We start from the raw sequence: 20,733 nt of genomic DNA on the forward strand, positions 1-20,733 counted from the left end.
TGTATGTAGGTTCTGTTTTTTTGCCTGGCATGAAAGTCTTGTTTGTGTGGCTTGTTTTGGGAGGAAGAGGGTAATTCCTTTTGTATGACAATCTTGGTACTGTGTAGGACTTTTGTGTGGTTGAAATCTGGTTTTACTGTTTTAGCAATGATGGCATGGACATTGATAGTGGAAGCAATCAGTATCTGCTGCTTGACGGAAGAATAGCAAGGGTGAAAGTCCTATTGCAATGTTCTCATGTAATAAATGTTGTTCTTATTAAAAAATGGATATTTCCACAATCAATGACATAAAAATTGTAATGTGTTTCTCATAGAAAACTGTGTATAGCTTTATTTACAGGAGTAAACTACTAAAGAGGAATAGTATGTGAAGTTATTATTGTGGTTAACTATAGGAACAAGATTGAGTAGAAATATCATGCATGATATTATGTAGTGAGTGGTTGACTTTGGTTGCAAGCTTGTGTGATTGAAGGAAGAATGACATGCGTGATATTGTTCTTGTATATGGTCTTTGTTGTAGATGTAGAAGAATAAATAGCATAGGTTTAAAAATATTATGAGATTTGTAACTATTTTGTTGATGCTAATATGGTGAGTGATCGTGTTGTAGATACATGCTACAAGTAGAAGACTAATGAAATGTTAATCATGATGGAAGATGTCCTTGATTGAATGCGATTTTTGGATAGTCATAACAGATCTGAAATCATTTGTCATGGATAATTGAGCTGGGGTGTGATTGCATGTAAGAGAAGAAGCCTCATCTGGTTATCTTGCAGATTATGTGCTTTTGAGTGTCTTGGGTCATGTTTTTGTGTTTGAAAGGCATTGAGAAGTGAACCATTCTGCCATGGAAACTGTGGATCACATGTTGTGAGAGTTTTTGGTAGTGGTTTGAAATTTTGAATCCATTTGTTGCAAATTGATGATCTTCTGCAAGGGATCTTAGTGTCATAAGAGGCTATCGGTTCCTACTACATATGAGCAATATATATTTTGACAGTTCTTTGATCTATCGGTAGAGGATGATTGATCTTCATTTTTCTGAAGTCAAGGTCAAATTGTTGCCTTGGAGGACTCTGATGCACTGTAAGTTCTTGGTTGTAAATTGTTAGACAGATGGTCACTTATATTGAGGATGTGTGCTACTAAGTATGGTAGATCCTAGGTCAGATGTAGGGATTGTTGACATGATATAGGTATTTTTACTATTTTAATAGATTTGCTAATTGGACACAAATGATCCTTTGATATGAAAAATAGGGAGTTCTTGGAGTATGCATTTTTTCATACATGCAATGCAAGAATTGGCTATAATTCAGGTAAAATCTACTAGATGAGTGCAAAGATCATTTTGCCTTGAAGACAGACTCCTAGATGTTTCAGTGATATTTTAGTGTTGATCTATTATAATTTATTGCTCTCTGTTGTGACTTAGTAGTATGATTTTGACAAGTTTCCAAAGGAATGAGATGTTACTTGAGGAGAATGTCATAGACAGTGAATATCTCTTGTGCAGCATGGATAAAATTATCACTGTTCTGTAGACATATTTTATTGTTATTACAATAAGTGGTTCTTTATAGGCTATGTTTTTCAACTGAGGTTTTTGTAAGAATATATTGATCTCTAATCTTGTGAGTTATGCTTCTATTACTTCTTTTTCCTTTCCTATTCTGATTCTTTTTCAAAGTGTTGTTTACAAGATCGTTATGCTGCTAATTCATTAGATTTGAAATTTGTAACACCTTCCTCATAGAAGTAGCGTACAAATTGTTGCTTATTTCCGAACAAACATGAACCAAATTTAAAGATTGAAGAAGCACAAAATTTCAGAATAAAGAAATCAAGATATTGGTGGATTTGGCGATGCCATATTAGAAGTTTGGAATCTGGACTCAGTCGCCTTCATTCAAAACAGTACGGGACATTTTATGAGCCAGCTTAAGCAAAAAGTATATAGTGTTTAATATTGTAAGGCTAAGAAAAAGAAATGAAACTATTAACAAAACATCTAAAATTGCTTCATGGAATGAAATAACTGAATACTTCAAGTCTAATGAAGTCAGAAAATAAGGAGAGAAAGCTACTGTGAAAACCCCCAACTAGATACAGACAGTTACAATATTAGGGGATTAGCATCGTCAAGAAGAGGCCTTCCTCAAAGTAGTTTAGATAAAAATGAAAAACACAATATGCTATACAGAGGGCCACTTATAGAAGTACGTGCAAAGAAAGGATGAAATTTGAATCCTACCTGTAATTTTCATCACCTAAATATTTTTGTAGCTCAGTTGAAACAGGAGCTTTGAATTCATCCTCCAAACTGCGGTAGCGACAAACCTACATCAATTAAAAGGATATAAAATTAATCATAAACAAGGAAATAATAATATTAAATATGATTTATCTTCAGCATCTATTTCTCTTCACAATACCTTGAATCAATAAAAATAGAAATCAATCTACCTGTGATTTAAGCTTCAAAAATTTATAGCACACAAAGAACAAGGATTTTAATGGCTTTATTTCAGTATTCATAGGACTCCTCATTGTTGATACAAATAGTTCTCCAGTCAATGTGTTCAGAAAGTAAACAATGCCAAGAAAGCAATTATATAGACATAATTCTATATCATGGCAAATCCAAGACTGTTATGAAGCGCGAATCAGAAAGTAAAACAGGGCAACAGTGACTCTGATTCTCATGACATCATATCTTAAAATAAATTATCTAATTTATTTTAATGGATTGAATCATTATACCAACCTGTGAAATCCTTAATACTTCAAGAATTAAACAAGAAAAAGATCTGCAATTACCTCCACTGACTTTGTAAACCTAACCCTAAAAACTAAGAAACTAACATAAAGAAAAGAGAGTTGATTTTCACATTCAAGTAGAGGAGCTGGAGAAAACAAGAAGAGGAAAACACTCAGCTAGAAAAAAATCAGACATTGTTGGAGCCCACGCACAAGTACAAGGAGCAAGGATAGCCATTCAAGCAGCTGAAGGCAGCCGTTACAGCTGCTGAAAGTGAACTAACACCAGCATATGAAATAAGAGAGGTTAGAAGCCCTAAATTAACCCTCTTTTGATTTTTTGATTTTTGAATTAAAAAATAGTACATTCCCTAGATAAAATTTCTGATTCTTTTTTCTCCACAATTCATTTCCAAACCAGCATTTGAAAAATAAAATGCTATTGAGTATTTCGCATTTGTAAAAATGAGTTCAGGCATGAAATTGAACACATTGAAGACTACATGGGGAATGATGAAACAAATTCAATTATGTACAGAAGCAGGGAAGAAGGGAAGCAGATGGGAAGGTGGAGAGGAAAGTGTGCTTGAAAGTGGCAGTGCAACTGGAAGAAGGGAATTTGAATGTCTTTCAGCTTTGTTGGGACCATATGCAAAGACTTAGTTCAAAGTACAAACCATAGTTGGAAGACTCATGGGACTCGCAAAGACTCACGAGTCCATTGGCAGGCCGAGTCAACTCGCCAAGGACTCGCGAGCCGAGTCCAGACAAGTCCTGGCACAAGACTCACGAGTCTGTGCCTCGAGCGAGTTTTAAGTCGGGACTCACGAGTCCAACTTAAAGACTCGTGACGCATGGGTAGATGCTCAGCCACATTAAAAAATGGGTTTTTTTTTTTATTTCACTCAGTTGCCTTTCTTATTTTCTCAAAACAGGTTTGTAGGGTTTAAAGGAGAGGAAACAAGATCAAAATAGCAAAAGAGATCTAGGTAAGGATTTTTCTTCTCTTTTTTGTTCATTTCCATTTTTTGAAAATCAAAAAAATCTTGAAAAACAAAGGGATATGCTGCCAAAAAAAATTTCTATTTCCCTTCCTAACTTATTTCCTTATATTTTTTTCTTGTTTTTGAATGCTATTTTTTTCAAATGATTCATTATCATTTTTTTTGTTTATTTCTCACAAAACCCTGCTGGTTTATTTATTTTTTCATGTTAAAACAGCAATGGCAAGTTCAACTCCAAGGACAACCCCAAAGCCAAGAAGACAAAAAGACAAAGCATGGAAGTATGGGATACCAAGAAACAAAAAGGGGGAGGTCACTTGCACCGGATATAAGAAATGGATGACTGGTGGAATCAATAGATTAAAATACCACCTTACACAAATACTTGGATATGGTGTGGAGATATGTGACAAAAGTACTCTGAAGATTATTAGAGAGATGAAGGCCCTTCTTGTTGAGTATGATATGCAAAAGGAAGAAAGGCAAAAAACAAAAGAAGCCATAGCAGCTGCAATGAATCCCACATTGTCCACTTTGAGTCCCCTTGGTCGCACTCATGGAAACCCAAATTTACGTCGATCGCTTTCATCTTTTGGTGACAATGAGGGTGAGGCTAGTGAAACTCCTCTTAAATCAGACCCTAATTATTTTGTTCCACGCAATGTTCCAAGAGCACAAACTTCACTTGAAGGTACAAGATGGAATAGAGAGAAGCATGAACAAGCAAGGATAGCAGCAGCTAACTTTTGGTTTTATAATAATATACCTTTCAATGCAGCGAACAATGCGTATTGGGAAGGTTTGATTAATGCATTTATAGTTGCAGGTTAGGGGTTTAAGCCCCCAACAAGTAAAGACTTTAGTGGGCCATTGCTAGAGCAAGCCGTAAAAAAATAGACAAGTTGTGGTTGATAATCAAAAAAGATTTTGGAGGAGAAAAGGGTGCAACATTTTATCAGATGGATGGGCAGGATGGATGGAATAGGACTCTCCTCAACTTCTTGGTGGCTTCAAATGGTGCAATGGTATTCCTAAAGTCTATTGATGCCTCAAATGAAATAAAAACTACAGAGACTTTGTGTAATCTATTGGATAGGGTGGTCCAAGAAGTTGGAGTTGAGAAAATTGTCCAAATTATCACGGACAATGTAGTTGTATACGTAGCTGCAGGTAGAATGCTTATGTAGAGGCATCCTACAATTACATGGAGTCCTTGTGTTGCACATTGCTTAGACTTGTTGTTAGAGGACATTGGGAAGATTGGATGGGTGAAAGGGGTGGTTGCAGATGCAAAAAGTGTCACCAAATTCATCTACAACCATACTTGGGTCCTGTTGGTGTCTGTTTTATCATCTACCAAACATTAGGATAGGATACCCGAAGGTATTCTATCCTCTCCTGAAAAATCACTACTGATTCCAAGGTCTATATGTGCGAACAAGCGACTTTAGTGGAATAGCTTCTTGGGTAGTGTATGTTGAAATTTTCAAGGGGGACTTACGTTTGACAAGTATTCTTGAACTACTGGACTTAGATGGATTTAGCAATTTAGGCTCTTCTTTTTTTGGGGGGGGAATTTTCTGGGATTTAGACTTTCAAAAGAAAGGGAAAAAGGGATAGGGTTCAGGAAGGCTAATCTAATCCTACGAATTTTGGAGACGATATCAACTGGGTGCTCTCGAGAAACCAAACCTTGCTTCGCCACACTAGGGACAACTACACAAGGCCGGTGCAATCTTCAATGGGTTGTGCTTATGATCGAGATGTTGGGATGCACAGGGGATGGGCTCAAACTAACTTTGCACGGTAGAATGGAAATCATCCATTTACCAAAAGTATGAGCGGAAATACACCATCAATTGATACTTATCAAATCCTTCATTCAAATTAACAACAATGAAAGCAAATCTAAATTAATTTTAACTAAGTGTTGAGGCAATTGAAACCATGCAAATCATTCAAATAATAGAGATTACAAAGCAGCGCACACGAAATATATTATCTGGAAATGACCTTAAGCAACAATACATCAAAAACCTCCCCTTTCAAATGAGAGGAGGCAACCTTATATAGTTTCTTGAAAATCAATGAATGGCCGAGATCGAACAACGATCAAGGGCCAAGATCGATAATCACAAACCCTAATTAGGGTTTCCCCAAAATACTACTTTCGACCAATTACATTTGGGACACTTGTCCTTCTTGCTAAAAATAAATCTTTTATGAAAATAGAATATTGTGACGTGTGCCCTTCTAGAAGCTTCTGGATGGGTCAGGTTCATTGAATCTGGACATGCTAACTTGGAGCGATCTGATTGGTTGGAAAAGATGACGAGACGCCATCCCAACATAAGCCACTTCTAATCTTGCTGAGGCGGTGCAGGAGCAGGTATGGGAGGTGGATTAACTTCTTGTTGTTCCCTCTGATTTTGTGCATCAATACGTGCGGTGATGTCTAACTCCTCGTCAAGGATAAAACTCATGCGATACCAATCAGGAGTGTTTCTCCCCACAGACCAGGCCAAGCTATACAGCTCAGTGATAACGTGTTCTTGTTCATCGCTGAAATCCAAGTCAAGTTGAAGCACTGGCTGAGGTTCCCTGCCTGGTTGAGGAGGAATGATGGGCATGCCCATGTTGAAATTTATCCGGCTGCGATCTCTATGATGATGATCCTACCTCTACTTCCTCCCGCGACCTATAAAACCAAAGGAAAAATAAGTTAGAAAATTTCTGCAAAATTTCAAAAAAATATATCGGGGTCGCGAAATGGCTAAGTGTTGGAAAATTTTCCATTTTTCACTCTCACACTTAGCCATAAAAATTGAATTTTCACCTCAAGACCCTCAGCCTTGAGGTTGGTTGAAGTCACCATCAAGTGTTAAAACTTTCGAAAAATTTTCATACTAAACCAAAAAAATATTTATTTTTTTTCAAAAAAAATTTGAAAAAATATTTCTCAAGTTCTTGAAAATATTCAGAAAAATCCATTAAATCTGCATTTTGAATTGGACTTTACCTTCGAATGTGCAGAACAGGGCTAGAAATCCTCTCGAAAATATTCAGAAAATTTTACGAAGGTTTTATAATCTTCTCGCGCTTAATTATTTTCCAAAAATCCGCGAAAAATCTGGTCTAAAGCGATTATCCAGCTTCCAAAAAATGTCAAAATCCTTGTCCAGATGTTCTTCGAACTGAACTTTTACCAAGCTTTCCTTAGTAATTTCGAACTCTTTGATGTAATAATGAAGTTAAAATGAAGTATTTGTAAGCAAGGTTAAATTCTCAAGTAGAAAACTTTAAAAAAATACTTCTAATTTCATCTCCAGTTCTTTCGGAAAGTTTTTGGTCATGTTTCCAATTTTGAAAATATCTTCCAAAAGTTTCTATTTTGGTTTATAAGTTCGAAATATTAATTAATCCTCCAATATTCTTCTCTGGAAACTTTCTATTTTGGTTGAAGTTGGAAAATATCTGACAATCCATGAATTTCCCTTTTTAGAAACTTTCCATTTTGACTTTCAAGTTTGAAATCTTTGTTAATCTTCCAATATTCCATTTTGAAAAACTTTCTATTTTGGTCTTCGAATTCGAAATTTTAGATAAGTTTTTTATGACATCATATTGATTGTGTTTGACTTTTCAATGCCCTGGTGAAATTTTTTAATTTTGAATTTCCAATTTTCTAGAATTTTGGCGCACTTTTGGATATTTTCCAAGGTATGGCGGACTTTAGCTAGAGCTCCTCCTTGGCCTCCATTATGGTGAAAATTTGGCTAAGGCATTGGGGCGGACTTTGACCCTTCTTCCCACATGACCTCCATCAAAGTGGGGCGGACTTTAGGCTTAGCTCCACCATGGTCTCTTCAAACATGGCGGACTTGGGAGTGAACTCCTCCATGGCCTCCTTCATGGCCCCCTTCAACCTTGGCGGACTTGGGCCTTAGCACCCACATGACCTGCTTAGGTGGGGCGGACTTGAGTGTTGACTCCTACATGGTGAAATTTTGGCTAAGGCATGGGGCGGACTTTGAAGGTCTCTCCTCATGGCTCTCCATCAAGGCGAAATTTTGGCAAAGGCATGGGGCGGACTTTGAAGGTCCCTCCTCATAGCTCTCTTTACCCTTGGCGGACTTTAAACTTGGCACCTCCTACCTTGCTCTCTTACTTTGGCGGACTTGGGAGAGGGCTCCTACATGACCTCCATCTTGGGCGGACTTTGGTGGCAGCTCCCATCTTGGGCGGACTTTGGTGGTCTCTCATCTTGGGCTGACTTTGGTGGTGTCCCCAACTTGGGCGGACTTCTATCATCTCTCCCACCTTGGGCGGACTTTGGAGACACCTCCTCATGGCTCTCTAACCTATGGCGGAGTTTAGACTTGGCTTCTCATCACTTGGCATGCTTGGGCGGACTTTAGGCTACACCCCTATGCACCCTACATATACATGGCGGACTTTGGAGTGTTGGCCACCATGGCCTCTTCAACCTATGGCAGACTTTGGAGTTGCTCCATGCAAGGCGGACTTTAGGCAACACTCCCACCTTGAGCGGACTTTGGAGACACCTCCTAAGGCGGACTTTAGGCATCTCTCCCACCTTGAGCGGACTTTGGAGACACCTCCTAGGGCGGACTTTAGGCATCCCTCCTCTTGGGTGGACTTCAAGCATCTCTCCCATCTTGGCGGAGTTTTGGTCTACCTCCCAACATGGCGAACTTTTAGACATCTCCAACATGGGCGGACTTCTAGACCTTTGCTCTTCAAGGCGGACTTTTGGAGGCTCTCAAGAGGGTGGACTATATATGAAATATAACATTTAAGTATAAGTGGCTTATAATTTAAGTTATATCTCATATATATTATCAAGATGTTTGAGAGTGGTTTGGGGCCTCTAGGACTAATAATGCAAAATCTAGTTTTTGGAGGATTCTCCAATTTTCTAGACTTAGTCAAATTTCAGGATCAGGATGACATTCCAGACTTAGCCAAATTTCAGGACATTTGAGGATTAGGATGATTTTTCGAGCTGATTATCCTTTGAAGGTGCCATGACCCCCTAAAATATAGGAACTTAGCTTTTTGGGTCAAAATTTCAAAATTTTGGATCGCACTTGAAGCAGGTCAGTGGTACAAGCATAAACCCTAGGTTTGCATCCCGAAAAAGCAAAAAGCCTAAAATCTAAGGATTTAGCTTTTTTAGATCAAAACTTGGAATTTTCGAGTTCCGGTCGAAGCTGGTCAGTGGTACAAGTGTAAACCCTAGGTTTGCATCCCGAAAAAGCAAAAAGCCTAAAATCTAGGGATTTAGCTTTTTAGGTCAAAACTTGGAATTCTAGAGTTCCGGTCGAAGCTGGTCAGTGGTACAAGTGTAAACCCTAGGTTTGCATCCCGAAAAAGCAAAAAGCAGACATCCCTAAAAAATAGGAAAAACTTTCTAAAAATAGCTATATCGGGGATCAGGCTAAAAATGCCAAAAAAGAAACTTCCTAAAAAATAGGAAAAAGCAAAAAAGCAAACTTTCTAAAAATAGAAAGTTGTCCAAATTCGTCCAAATCAATTGCGATCTTCGTCCTTTGGCCTCTCTAAGCACTCTGGTGGTGTTCACACTTCGGAATCACATAACTTGCAAAAACTAACTTTCAATCATCAAGGCCTGAAATGCTCTGAACTGGACAAGGCTTGGTAAAACTGCAGCAAAAGGTCATAGGACACTAACAAAACCCTAGAAAGCAGGAAAAGAGAGGGTCCCCATTTGCAATGGGGCGATGTGTGAAAAAGGTCACAACAGGTCCTTGCTTTGATGAGAAAACACACAAATGGCAAGGACCTTGTGCAACCTGGAGTGACAAGATTTGCTAGCCTTTTCTTCACTTTGCAAAGCATTCTTGGTGCCATTCCTCATCTTAAGCAGACGTTTGTGCTTGATGCTTGGTTGGAGTCTGCATACTCCAAAAAAGTTAAAGCGGAGAAGATTGTAAGCATTGTTTTTGATGAAGGGTTCACCAAAAGTGGAGGAGTTGATTGGGGTAAGTAACAAACACAAACATAAACTTTATACAAGATAATCTATTTGCTGATTTTTTTAGGGGTTAATTTTGTACTAATTTAAAATTTGTTTTCATTTTGTTTGGTGATAGAACCTTTGGTAAGAGTTCTTCGTATGGTGGATGGAGAGGACATGCCAATGGATTTTATTTATGAGGCCATGGATAGGGCCAAAGAGGCTATTTCACATTACTATAGCAAAAATACAAGAAAATGTGAAATCCTTTGGTGCATCATTGATCGTAGGTGGACAAACCAATTCCACCAACCGATAGATGCCTTCGCCTACTTCTTGAACCCAAAAAACTGATAACTCAATGATGAACAGTGAGTACTAAACCGGTACTGAGAGGGGGGGTAAATCAGTACAGGCACAAAAACTTTTCCTGAACCGGTTTGACTGCAAACAGGGAACTTGACTGGCAATCACTAACACCGGTCGGAACCAAATTACTACCGGTTAAACACAATGTGACTGTGAAAGACACAAACCAAAACACTTAACTTTCCACATAACCTATTTCCTCATTTCCGCTCTACCCTTGTGCATAAACAGGTAATCTAACATCATGACTATAATAACTTACTAGATCAACATGATTCACCGCTTAAACTGGAAATAACAAAACATCATAGGAAAGAGGCATCACACGTGACACATATTTTCACGTGGAAACCCAACTGGGAAAAACCACAGTGGGGATGAATACCCACAAGCTGTTTTGAACTCTTTAGAAGTCCGCTATGTTAGGAGCCTAGTCCGGTTAAAGACTATTACAACAGGTTCTGTTAGGAACCGATCCTGTTAGGGATCACCCGGTTAAGGGATGGCTAGAATACCCGATTAAGGGTTAAACCTTGTTAGAGGTTACCTTGTCAGAGGATTTTATGACCTCAATGGCTTTGAGTCACCCTATTAAAGGATTTACAGCAAGCTGGTTAAAGCTACCCTGTTAAGGGATTTTCCAACTGTTGAAGTGGTTAGAGATCAACAGGAATTACAATGATCTGGTAATAGCACTCAATGCCAATGCAGATCCGCTTAGGTCCCTTCCTTGTGCATACACACTCTGCAGGTATCACTCCTCTTATCTGGTCTGGCAAGAACCACGTATCTTTTCACTTAGATACACACACAACATTTGCCAACAACTTCAACATAAAACACAACATCGACCTTATAGGAAACAGACAGGTCGGCAACATAAACCCTAAACCCTAAACCTTTAGGTTGAGCCATTCAGTCGGTTCAACCCTGACCATTGAACACTATGCATTTGAATACAACGGTCTTGAACAGATCTCAAGACATTCTCCATCATTCATACTTCACCGCTTCATGGAGGCGATAACCCATCACGCGTTCTCCATCGTTTGCAGAGACTTCGCACATTCCCGAGGTAGATAGGATCAATCTCCTTCATGCAAGATCCTTCATGTGCACGAGGCTGACGTGGCAACACGATCTGATCTCCATTAGATCTCCAATACAACGCTAACTCATCACACAATGCCATCAGTTGAATAACACAGGCTCGAAACACTTCAACCGGAAACCCTAAAGCTGAGACTACCAACTGGTAGTCATACCATATTAAGCCTTGATAAAAACATTCCATATGCCGGTTCATCTTACAATATACCGGTTCACTTGAAGAAACATACCGCTTCACTATTTCACGAATATCGGTTCTCAACAGTATACCGGTTCACCTTGTCAGTTGCTTGGCTACAATTTACCGGTTCACTCTTTAGCATATTACCAGTTCACTCTTTAGCATATTGACATCAATGACAACACAATATCATCATGTCAACATACTCTGCACATATGCCAACAAAAACTACTTCTCTGATTCATTTAAAGCTGATGAATAGGTCATGGCAGGTGTTATTGCATGCATTGATATTGAGTTGAGAGACAAGGTTCTTTATGAGTTGGAGGTAAGATTTGACATTTGCTATATCTTTATTTATGAATTTGGAAATGTTCATTATTCAAGATGTACAAGGGTGTAGAGGGGAGACTCTTCTCTTCACAACAAGCAATTGATAGGAGAGCAAAAAATTTAGTTCAATACTAAAAGAAAAAAAATACAAACTTGATTCTTACACTTTTTTTCCCAATTATAATATTTCTAAATGATTTTTTGTAGATTTATGGTGGGAGAATTATGGTGCTAGCACGCCTAATCCTCAAAAGATAGCCATCCCTGTTTAGTCCCAGCCATGTAGTGCTTCTGAGTGTGAATGGAATTGGAGTTTATTTGAGAGCATTCACACAAAGAAAAGAAATGGGTTGACACAAAAGCACCTCAATGATCTTGTCTTCGTTCGGTACAACCTTCGCCTTCATGCTAGAAAGGTGGAGGGTGTTTCACATGAGGCCATTGATTTGGATGAAATTGATCCATATGGTGATTGGACCATCAATGAACAAAATGATGGTGATGATATCCTCCTTACCGAAAAAGATCTTGCAGAAATAGAAAGAAGAACAACACAAGAAGTAGAAACAGCAGGGTTGAATGAAATGGAGGAGGATGAAGATGAGGACGAAGATTTTAAAGAAGAATTATCTCACCATTTAGATACCTCAACGCCTATTGCTACTACTAGCTCAAGGCTTGAAAAATTGAGCTATATAAGGAGAGCAAAGAGGAAGATGTAGTTTTCTCTTTAGTTTCTTCATTGTTGTTTTTCACATTTGGACACATCATTATATGTAATTTTGTAAACATTTATAAACTTATGCTTCTTTATACATTTTAAAGTTTGAAACTATGAGTATGGATGATGAAATTTCAAATATTGAGCGTTTGGAGATCATATGACGTGTAATGTTTCAATTATGACTCTTATGTTCTCTAAACGCATTAATTTTTTTTTATTTTTTTTTTTTAAACTACAGTTTTTTTTTGCCAAGTCCTTTCACAAGTTTTTGCCGAGTCCGAGTCCGAATCCAATTTTTTGGGCTGCCAAGTCCGTGGCGAGTTCAAGTTTTCCAACTTTGGTACAAACAAAAGAAACCCTTACTTCGGTTTGTCAACATTTTAGAAAATAATGCGGCTAGAAAAAGTATTGGAAGCATAAACATATCAAATGGTCATTACTGCATTTCTCATCAAAAGCAGCTATACTAGCATTTGCTCTCACCTTCTATGCATACTTGGAGATGGTTTGTGGTTTTAAAGCAATATCACCCTTGATGAATGGGCTGAAATGAAAAGACTAAACACTGAAAGTACGCATTCAGCAAAATCTTGTGATTCCAGATCAGCTTTAAAAACTTCAAGTTCAGATTTGGGGCCACTCCCTCCCCACGTTCTCTCTCCTCTCTATCATGCTAAATCAAATATGAGGGCTGTTCATGTTCAAATTCAACCTAATGTGGGAGATGCGACTTCTCCTTTTGGTAGAACTTCAACTAAATGAAACGCCACCACAATTACAAAGATATATAATATACAAATATGTGAGGATGTGGGTGATGTTATTGCTGGATTGTTCTTTGCTAATGGCATCCAATTTGGTAAGATGCATTAAGTAAAGGAATTCAAGTTGGTCCATCCTGCATGCACTTATAAGAAACAGCAAGGATGCAAGAAACTCTCCTTGACAAAAACTATTCAAAGGTTAGCATGTTAACGGAAAAGTTAGGGAGGGTGGATGAAGTCAAGCTGCTCCATCATCATGGATGGGTCAACTGATATTGCACATAGGCTAGCCACTCATAAATATCATGGAAATTAGTCCCTTACTTTCTTAGAGCTATTGATTGTTCAAGAAAGTATTAAGATGCAACTTCCCCATCTTAGATATTTCAGGATGCTTTAGATGAGGTTGTGCCTTCCAATGTGGTTTAGGTGCTCATAGATGCAACCCATTTGTGTAGATTAATGGAGATGATCCAACACAATTCTAGACACATTTACTGGACTCTATATTGTGTTCATGCATTGAAAGGCACTAGCAAAACTTTGTGGGAGAAGTGTTGGCTATTGCTATAGAGATGTGCATATGTTTACCTCTCTAACACATTTCAAGTCCTTTTCAAAGAAGGAATTCCTCAAACTTGTGGAAATGAGATAAGCCATTTTTGTTAAAACTTATTTTTGCTAAAGAGGATGGTTAAGGTGCGGAAGGCCCTTTAGTCTATAGTTGTCAATAATTATTGAAGCAAATGGGAGACTCCAACATCATATAGTTGAAGCAAGCAATGCCTGATGCTAGAGATGAACAAATCTTTATATGCAACCATCACAACTCTGGCACATTACAAGTCCTTTTTGAAGAAGGAAATTCCACAAACCTGTGGAGATGAGATAGGCCATTGTTTAACTGTGCTATAGAGGATAATTGAGGTGCAAAAGACCCAATAGTGACATATACGTAATATTTATTTCAACAAAGCCATTAAGTTTGTAGCTTAAAGTGACAATGAAGGTGAATATGGTACATACATTATTCTATTTATAAGGGCTATTTTAAAGGTCAAATATGTGTATCTCTCTGTTTTCTTGACAGAAAACTATTTTGTTCACATGTCATCTGTGTCACATTCCCAATTTACAAATAGTACACTTATAACCTTTTATAGGATAATTGATTGAGATAAGATATATAAACAAAGGAGACTAACTCCTTATATAGAGATTACAAGAGATCTTTCCGTAATAGAAACGATCAAGAATAGAAACACGAATAAAAGAAAAGAAACTTCCTAAAACTAACTAAAGATGAAAGACATAAAAGGAAGTTTCTAAATACTAACTAAATGTCTAAAATGACCATTAAGTCAATATTACAATATTATTTTAATAACCTCCCTTAGTGGTCATTATACTAACTACCTCACACAAGATGTTTGCTGATCATTTGGCCACGAATGCATAGAAGGCTGCCCCCTTCTCAAAACGGTCTGTGACATGAGCCTACTGCTGAGATCCTCCCTGGTTTTGCAAAATCTCTAAATATGATCAAGTTTACCATAATCCTTTGAACCTTCCAACATAATGTTGGGTAACAAAGCCATCCCTCCCTTTATTCAAAGATACCGAGATCAACATCCCAAAACTTGCACAGAAAACCCATCATAATTTTTTGGGGAAAAATCTCAGAAAATAGCAACATCTTATTAAAAAATATTATATTTATTTTATAATGGTCATCTTAAGTTCTATTTAGTCTCTCTACTTTTAGCATCAGTTGTAACTGTTGTTAACAGTTAGTTTCTATTAGAAATAACCTCTTGTAATATATATTTAAGGAGCTTTCGTCTCCTTTGTTTAATATCAAATTATTTGAACATGGTATCAAAGCCTGTTTGGGTTTGACTCCCTCACGAGGAGCATAGGATTTTGGGAGGGTTTTTCCAATTCTGTAATTCGCGTAATTTCGTGGTTTTTTTGTGAAGCCATAATTCAAAGTTCCTTTTTTGTCAGCTTGTCTGCAACTCAAGATTTTCAAAGAGGCATTCAAGGTCCAAATTCGTGGGCATTTTTCACAAAATTTTTTGGAGGGATTTCCAAACAATTTCACGTTTTATGTGGTCGCACACGCACCGGGAATCTGGTCATTTTGCGACGGACACGTGTTTTGGCTCATGTCTATATTTTTTGTGCCTTGCCCGAGGGTTTCTTCCAAGCAACATCAGAATATTGTCCATGCATCTTTCTACAAATCGATGTGGTTTATTTTGTGCTCACAAATCTAAAAAATCACGTGATGTCAAAGGGCTTTCTGGGTGTCGTTTCTGTCTCTGCATTTTCCATAGATCTGTTCTTTTTTCAACCCTTTGTTGCCCACAACCTAGTGTTTTGCTGGAAGGTTTTCATGCAACAAGAGTTTTGATTTTTCCTAAGACGGGTTGTGTGTTCAGTTGTGCCTTCTGTTAGGGGTAAATAACGTATGTTAGCAAGAATAATATTTATAAGTGTGTTTATGGTTATGGTTGTGTTGTGACCTTTTCACACATCGCCCCATTAGAATGGGGACCCCCTCTTTTGTTTTTTGGTTTTGCCTTCTCTTTGCTTGTTTTTCTCTCTGCTTTTAGGATTTTGGGTGAGTGAGTGGTCTGTCTGAGCTAGCTGGATTAGGGGTTGAACTTTGGAGGCTTAGTATTAGGGTTTCATCCAAGTTAAGTCTAATCAAATTTTGGAAAATTGTTGGTCTTCCTAAAGGTTCAGGATTGTTAGAATGAGGTATACCCTTCAGGAGAGTCAAATTGGTTAGGTCAGGGATAGAACAGGACTCAGGACAGGTCTAGATTGAAGGAAGGGTTTGCCTGGGTAAGGTCCAGTTTGTTTCTAAGTCTGGGTAAGCTAAGCTTGGTTAGTGAGGAAAGTGAGTCTAGTGGGCTAAGTTAAATGGGGAATGAAATGGATCAAGAGCCTGAAAATGTCAAATTCGCTCCTGACCCTTGCTGAAGGTCCAAGGCGAAACTCTTTGTAGACTGGATTTCCTTCATAAATTTGACTAAGTTTTAACGTGTTTTGAGGTGAATTTGTGTGTTCTCGCCTGGAGAGGTTTTTGATCGATTTTTGGAGAACAAGATGATGCCTGAAATAGGGTATTCATTCCTAACCCTTGTTGAGGGTCCAGAGCGAACTTCATTCTAAACACAATTTCTTGTTTTGAGTGGACTTGCTAACTGGTTCCTGGCCTTGAAAATGACCTGACTTTGTCTTGTGAAATGGTTTGAAACTTAAAATTTGAGCAGTTTAGCTTGAAATGAAGATTTCGCTCCTGACCCTTGCTGAGGGTCCAGGGCGAAAATTTTGTTTAAGTTTATTTGTCACTAATTTTGGCTAACTTGTTTTGTGCAAGGTCTCCCGGAAGGAAGATTGGACATCACTTGATGCAATTGAGGGTTTGAAAGCATGAAAATTGATGAATTTTGGGCAACAAAGGCAAGTTCGCTCCTGACCCTTGCTGAGGGCCCAGGGCAAAATTTTGAATTTTCCTTATTTTGCAGTGAAAAAGATCAAGTTTTGAACATAAATAGAATAGGAGCAACTCCCTTTACCCACCCGAGAAAGTTTCAACTTGAAAAGATGAAGGATTTTGTTGAAAACCTAAATTTCGCTCCTGACCCTTGCTGAGGGTCCAGGGCGAAATTCCTTCAATCACCTGTTTTCCTGGCAAAATCAAGTCAAGCTTGGGTATGGATGAGAGAGGAATAGTGTTTTCTTCCTTGGAGAGGAGAAATCAACTTGAAGTGATGATGGAACAAGCATGAATTTAGAAATTCTCTCCTGACCCTTGCTGAGGGTCCAAGGCGAAAATCTCTATTGGATGTCATCTCTAGCCTTGTTTGGTCAAATTGAGGTGTTTAAGGCATGAACAAATGGCGAAACGAACATGATGAAGCCCCCAAGCGTGTTTGAAGATGAAAGAATTAATGAGTTTTGCCCAGGAAAGGCAAATTCGCTCCTGACCCTTGCTGAGGGTCCAGGGCGAAATTCCTTTCAAAAACATTTTTTTGGTTTACTTGGGCATGAAATCCTATTCATAGCATGGTACAAGATGAAATCTTACTTGGCAAAGAGGTTTCAAGGTGAAAAGTGAAACATTTTGGTCAAAATTGCAAAATTTGCTCCTGACCCTCTCAGGAGGTCCAAAGCAAAATTCTCAAAAACACCTTTTTTCTTGCAAGGACAAAATGATTTTTATGGTTGGAGTGGATGTGAAAAGGCATGTTTTACCCTTTGAAGATAATTTGGATGGCCAACAAGAAGCAACCAAGCCCAAAAAAGGAAAATCGCTCCTGACCCTTGCTGAGGGTCCAGGGCGAAATTTCCAAATCTTCCTATTTTCCTTGCATTTCGAGATGATATTTTGGTTCTCAAGACTCAAATAGGAGAGAGACATGTATGTAATGCCTTAGAAGTGATTTCAAGTTAAAAGCATGAAGAAATATGCCTAAAACTCAAAAGTCGCTCCTGACCCTCTCAGGAGGTCCAGGGCGAAAATCCTAAAATCTCCCATTCTGCCTTGCAAAACGAAATCAAACTTGGATTGGGAGCAAGAAGAAAGATATTTCCTGGCATTGTGAGGTGGATTGAAGTTGGAATGATCATGAATTTGCTCAAAAAACTCAAAATCGCTCCTGACCCTTGCTGAGGGCCCAGGACAAAAATTTGAAAAACTCTCATTTTACCTTGCAAAAACAAAGCAAACTTGGATGGAATCGATAAGGAAGGGCATTGCCTAGTGATGAGTAAAGGTTTCAACAAAAAATGATGATGGATTGAGTCTGGATTGCAAAATTCGCTCCTGACCCTTGCTAAGGGTCCAAGGCGAAAAACTTGGAAGGAGGATTTTCTTGCTTGATTTGGTTGAAATAAAGTATCAAAAGCGTGTTGAAAGGAGGAATGAACATGATCTTGCTTGGTGAAGAGGTTTTTAGATGCAGAAATGAGGATTTTTAGTCAAAATTGGAAAATCACTCCTGACCCTTGCTGAGGGTCCAGGGCGAAAATCTTTCAAACACGCATTTTGCCTTGCAATAACAAATCAAGTGTGCATTAAGGGAATAAAGAAGATCATTGCCTAACATTGTGAGCTAGATTGGAGTTAAAATGATGGAGGAGTAAGCATAAGTAAGAAAAATCGCTCCTGACCCTTGCTGAGGGTCCAGGGCGAAATTATTGTCGATCTTCATTGAAGCCTTAATCAAACATTGATATTCCTCAAATCCCCCAAAATTGCTAAGTTCGAGACATTTGGAAAGACTAGATCAAATTCGCATTAAATTTGGGGCATTTTTAATTTAATAAATTAATTTTTGACCTTGAAATAATCAAAAAGGCATCTTAGAGGCGTCTAAAATTAATTTTTTAATTTCAAATTTATCAATGAGCGCTCAAGGCATTATTTTTTTGCCTTTATTAGCAAGTCGGCTCACCTTTTTTTAAGGTTTTATTTATTTTTTACCTCCTTATTAGCAAGTCGGCCTTGGGGAAACAAGAGGTGAGCGCTCTATATAATGGGGATGCTTTGTTCAAAGTTTTAATCATTCATTCATCCCTTCTTAAATGAGAAGTTGAAGTGTTAATTTGAGGAGTGAAATATAGCATGTTTGAGGCGAATTTCTACTAAGTGTGGATAGTAAAGAGGGTGGAATTTATTCTTTTGAAGCTAAAGGAGGCGCAATCCATCCAAGGGAGGACTATAATCTAGGCCTTGTCTAGTCGTTCTTTCATCATTGTCAAGTTTTTTTTGAATACTCAAGAGGAGGTATGGCAAATTATCTTAATGTCTTTATTCAAGGCTTGATTTTAAAGCATTTTTTTAGAAAATGTCTAAGTGTTGGTTAATTAATTAGGAAATGGAGAATTATAGATCCATCATGAAAATTTCCTAATTAATATCTTAAATCCTCCTTTTGAGTCTTATTTTCTACCCTTCAATGCTCAAGGACTAATTTTGAAATGTTGTGTAGGTGTCAAGATGGCGACTCCAAAGGCCGGAGTATCTACTAGTCGCCCAGCTCTCATCAAAGAAGATGAGAAGAATGACGAATTGGAGACCAGGATCGTGTCCAAATGGAGTAATATCGGAGACACCAACTTAGGCAACTTCAACGTGAAGAAGTTTCGAGAGGTCCCCTACATTGGCAAGCCATCACCTGTTGCGAAGAAGATAATTGAAAGTGGCATCATCAAGGCGGCAGGTTTCCCTCCTGCAGTCAAGTGTCATGAGCTGATGATCGAGTGTGCCCGCCATTATGACTTACAATCAAGGACGATCGTATCTAAGGACGGGAACATCTTAGCTTACCTTTCAGAGGAAGCCATAAGCGAAGCTCTTCATCTTCCAGACCATAAAGATATGATTTACAAAAGCTTGGAAGGAGCTAGGTCGATCTATGAAGATGATCCTGAAACTTGTTTGAATCTCATCAATAAGAATTGGTTGCTCAAAAGTTGGCTTCCCCTGAACAAGATTCCCAATACACCGCATAGGATCGACTTCCAGGAGGAATACAGAGATTTGATAACTCTGCTCAATCGAGTTACAGGGGCTCCTCAAGCCGCCTTCTTCGAAAAGTGGATGTTCTTCTTCATTCAAGTGATAGTCCAAGGAAAAGGAATGCTTAATTGGGCCAGAATTATTAGCAATTGTCTGGACGTGCAGTTGAGAAGGCTACGACCCACCAAATCGTTCCACATGAGCTCATATGTTATATATGCCTTAATCAGGAGTTTCGAGTATGCAGGGCTACCTCATAGAGGAGTGATCGGAAGAGGACCCGGAGAAATGAGGGTTTGTGATTCCTATGTTCATCTGCATCATCCACCTAGAAGTGACTACAAGTTAGTCAATGACACCTTCATGATGAACATTACTAGGATATTGCAAGGTGGGATTCATAATCGACTATCTCTAGATGCACAGGAGCTTGTGAAGAAGTATGGTGCATGGTTCATCCAGTTTCAAAAGTTTACATACATCAGAGTTCAAGGGTGTCCTTCACCTCCCTACATGTTGCCAAGATATCCAACAGACAGGATAGTGCTACTTGAGGTGACTAGACAGTTGGCAGCTTATGCAAAGGCATCCAGACACAAGCACAGAAATGGGATTTCCGTGCCCATCATACTAGGGAATTCACTTGAAGTATGTCCTAACACTCAAGCCTCGGAAGATGCAGAGAAGGAATTATCTTTATATTCATTCACATCCTTTGCCTCGCGAGAGAATTTTGACCCTCACGGTTATATGGAGGAGACAATCGGTAAGAAGTACAAGCATGAGTTTCAGGTAGAGGACTTTTGGATGAATCTCCCAAGTGATTTAGAGGTTAAAAGAAAGATGCATTCCAGGCTACCCTTGGATCTCATCAGGAAATGCAAAGTTTATAGAGTAGCTGATCAAGCTCAGGATAATGGTAGATGCCTCCAGTCGTCCTA

General features: G+C 38.5%; 1 protein-coding gene across 4 annotated transcripts in view; it reads right to left on the reverse strand.

The window, feature by feature from the left end:
- LOC131076289 (NEDD8-activating enzyme E1 regulatory subunit AXR1) overlaps nt 1-20,733 on the reverse strand; it is a 165,616-nt gene that overhangs the window by 7,077 nt on the left and 137,806 nt on the right. For all 4 annotated transcript variants that reach the window (XM_058013405.2, XM_058013408.2, XM_058013406.2 and 1 more), the window contains exon 11: nt 2,263-2,348. In XM_058013405.2, coding sequence (XP_057869388.2) covers nt 2,263-2,348 — 86 coding nt within the window. The remainder of the gene's footprint in view (nt 1-2,262; nt 2,349-20,733) is intronic.

The sequence above is a fragment of the Cryptomeria japonica genome, chromosome 4 (assembly GCF_030272615.1).
Source record: "Cryptomeria japonica chromosome 4, Sugi_1.0, whole genome shotgun sequence".
NCBI classification, from domain to species: domain Eukaryota; kingdom Viridiplantae; phylum Streptophyta; class Pinopsida; order Cupressales; family Cupressaceae; genus Cryptomeria; species Cryptomeria japonica.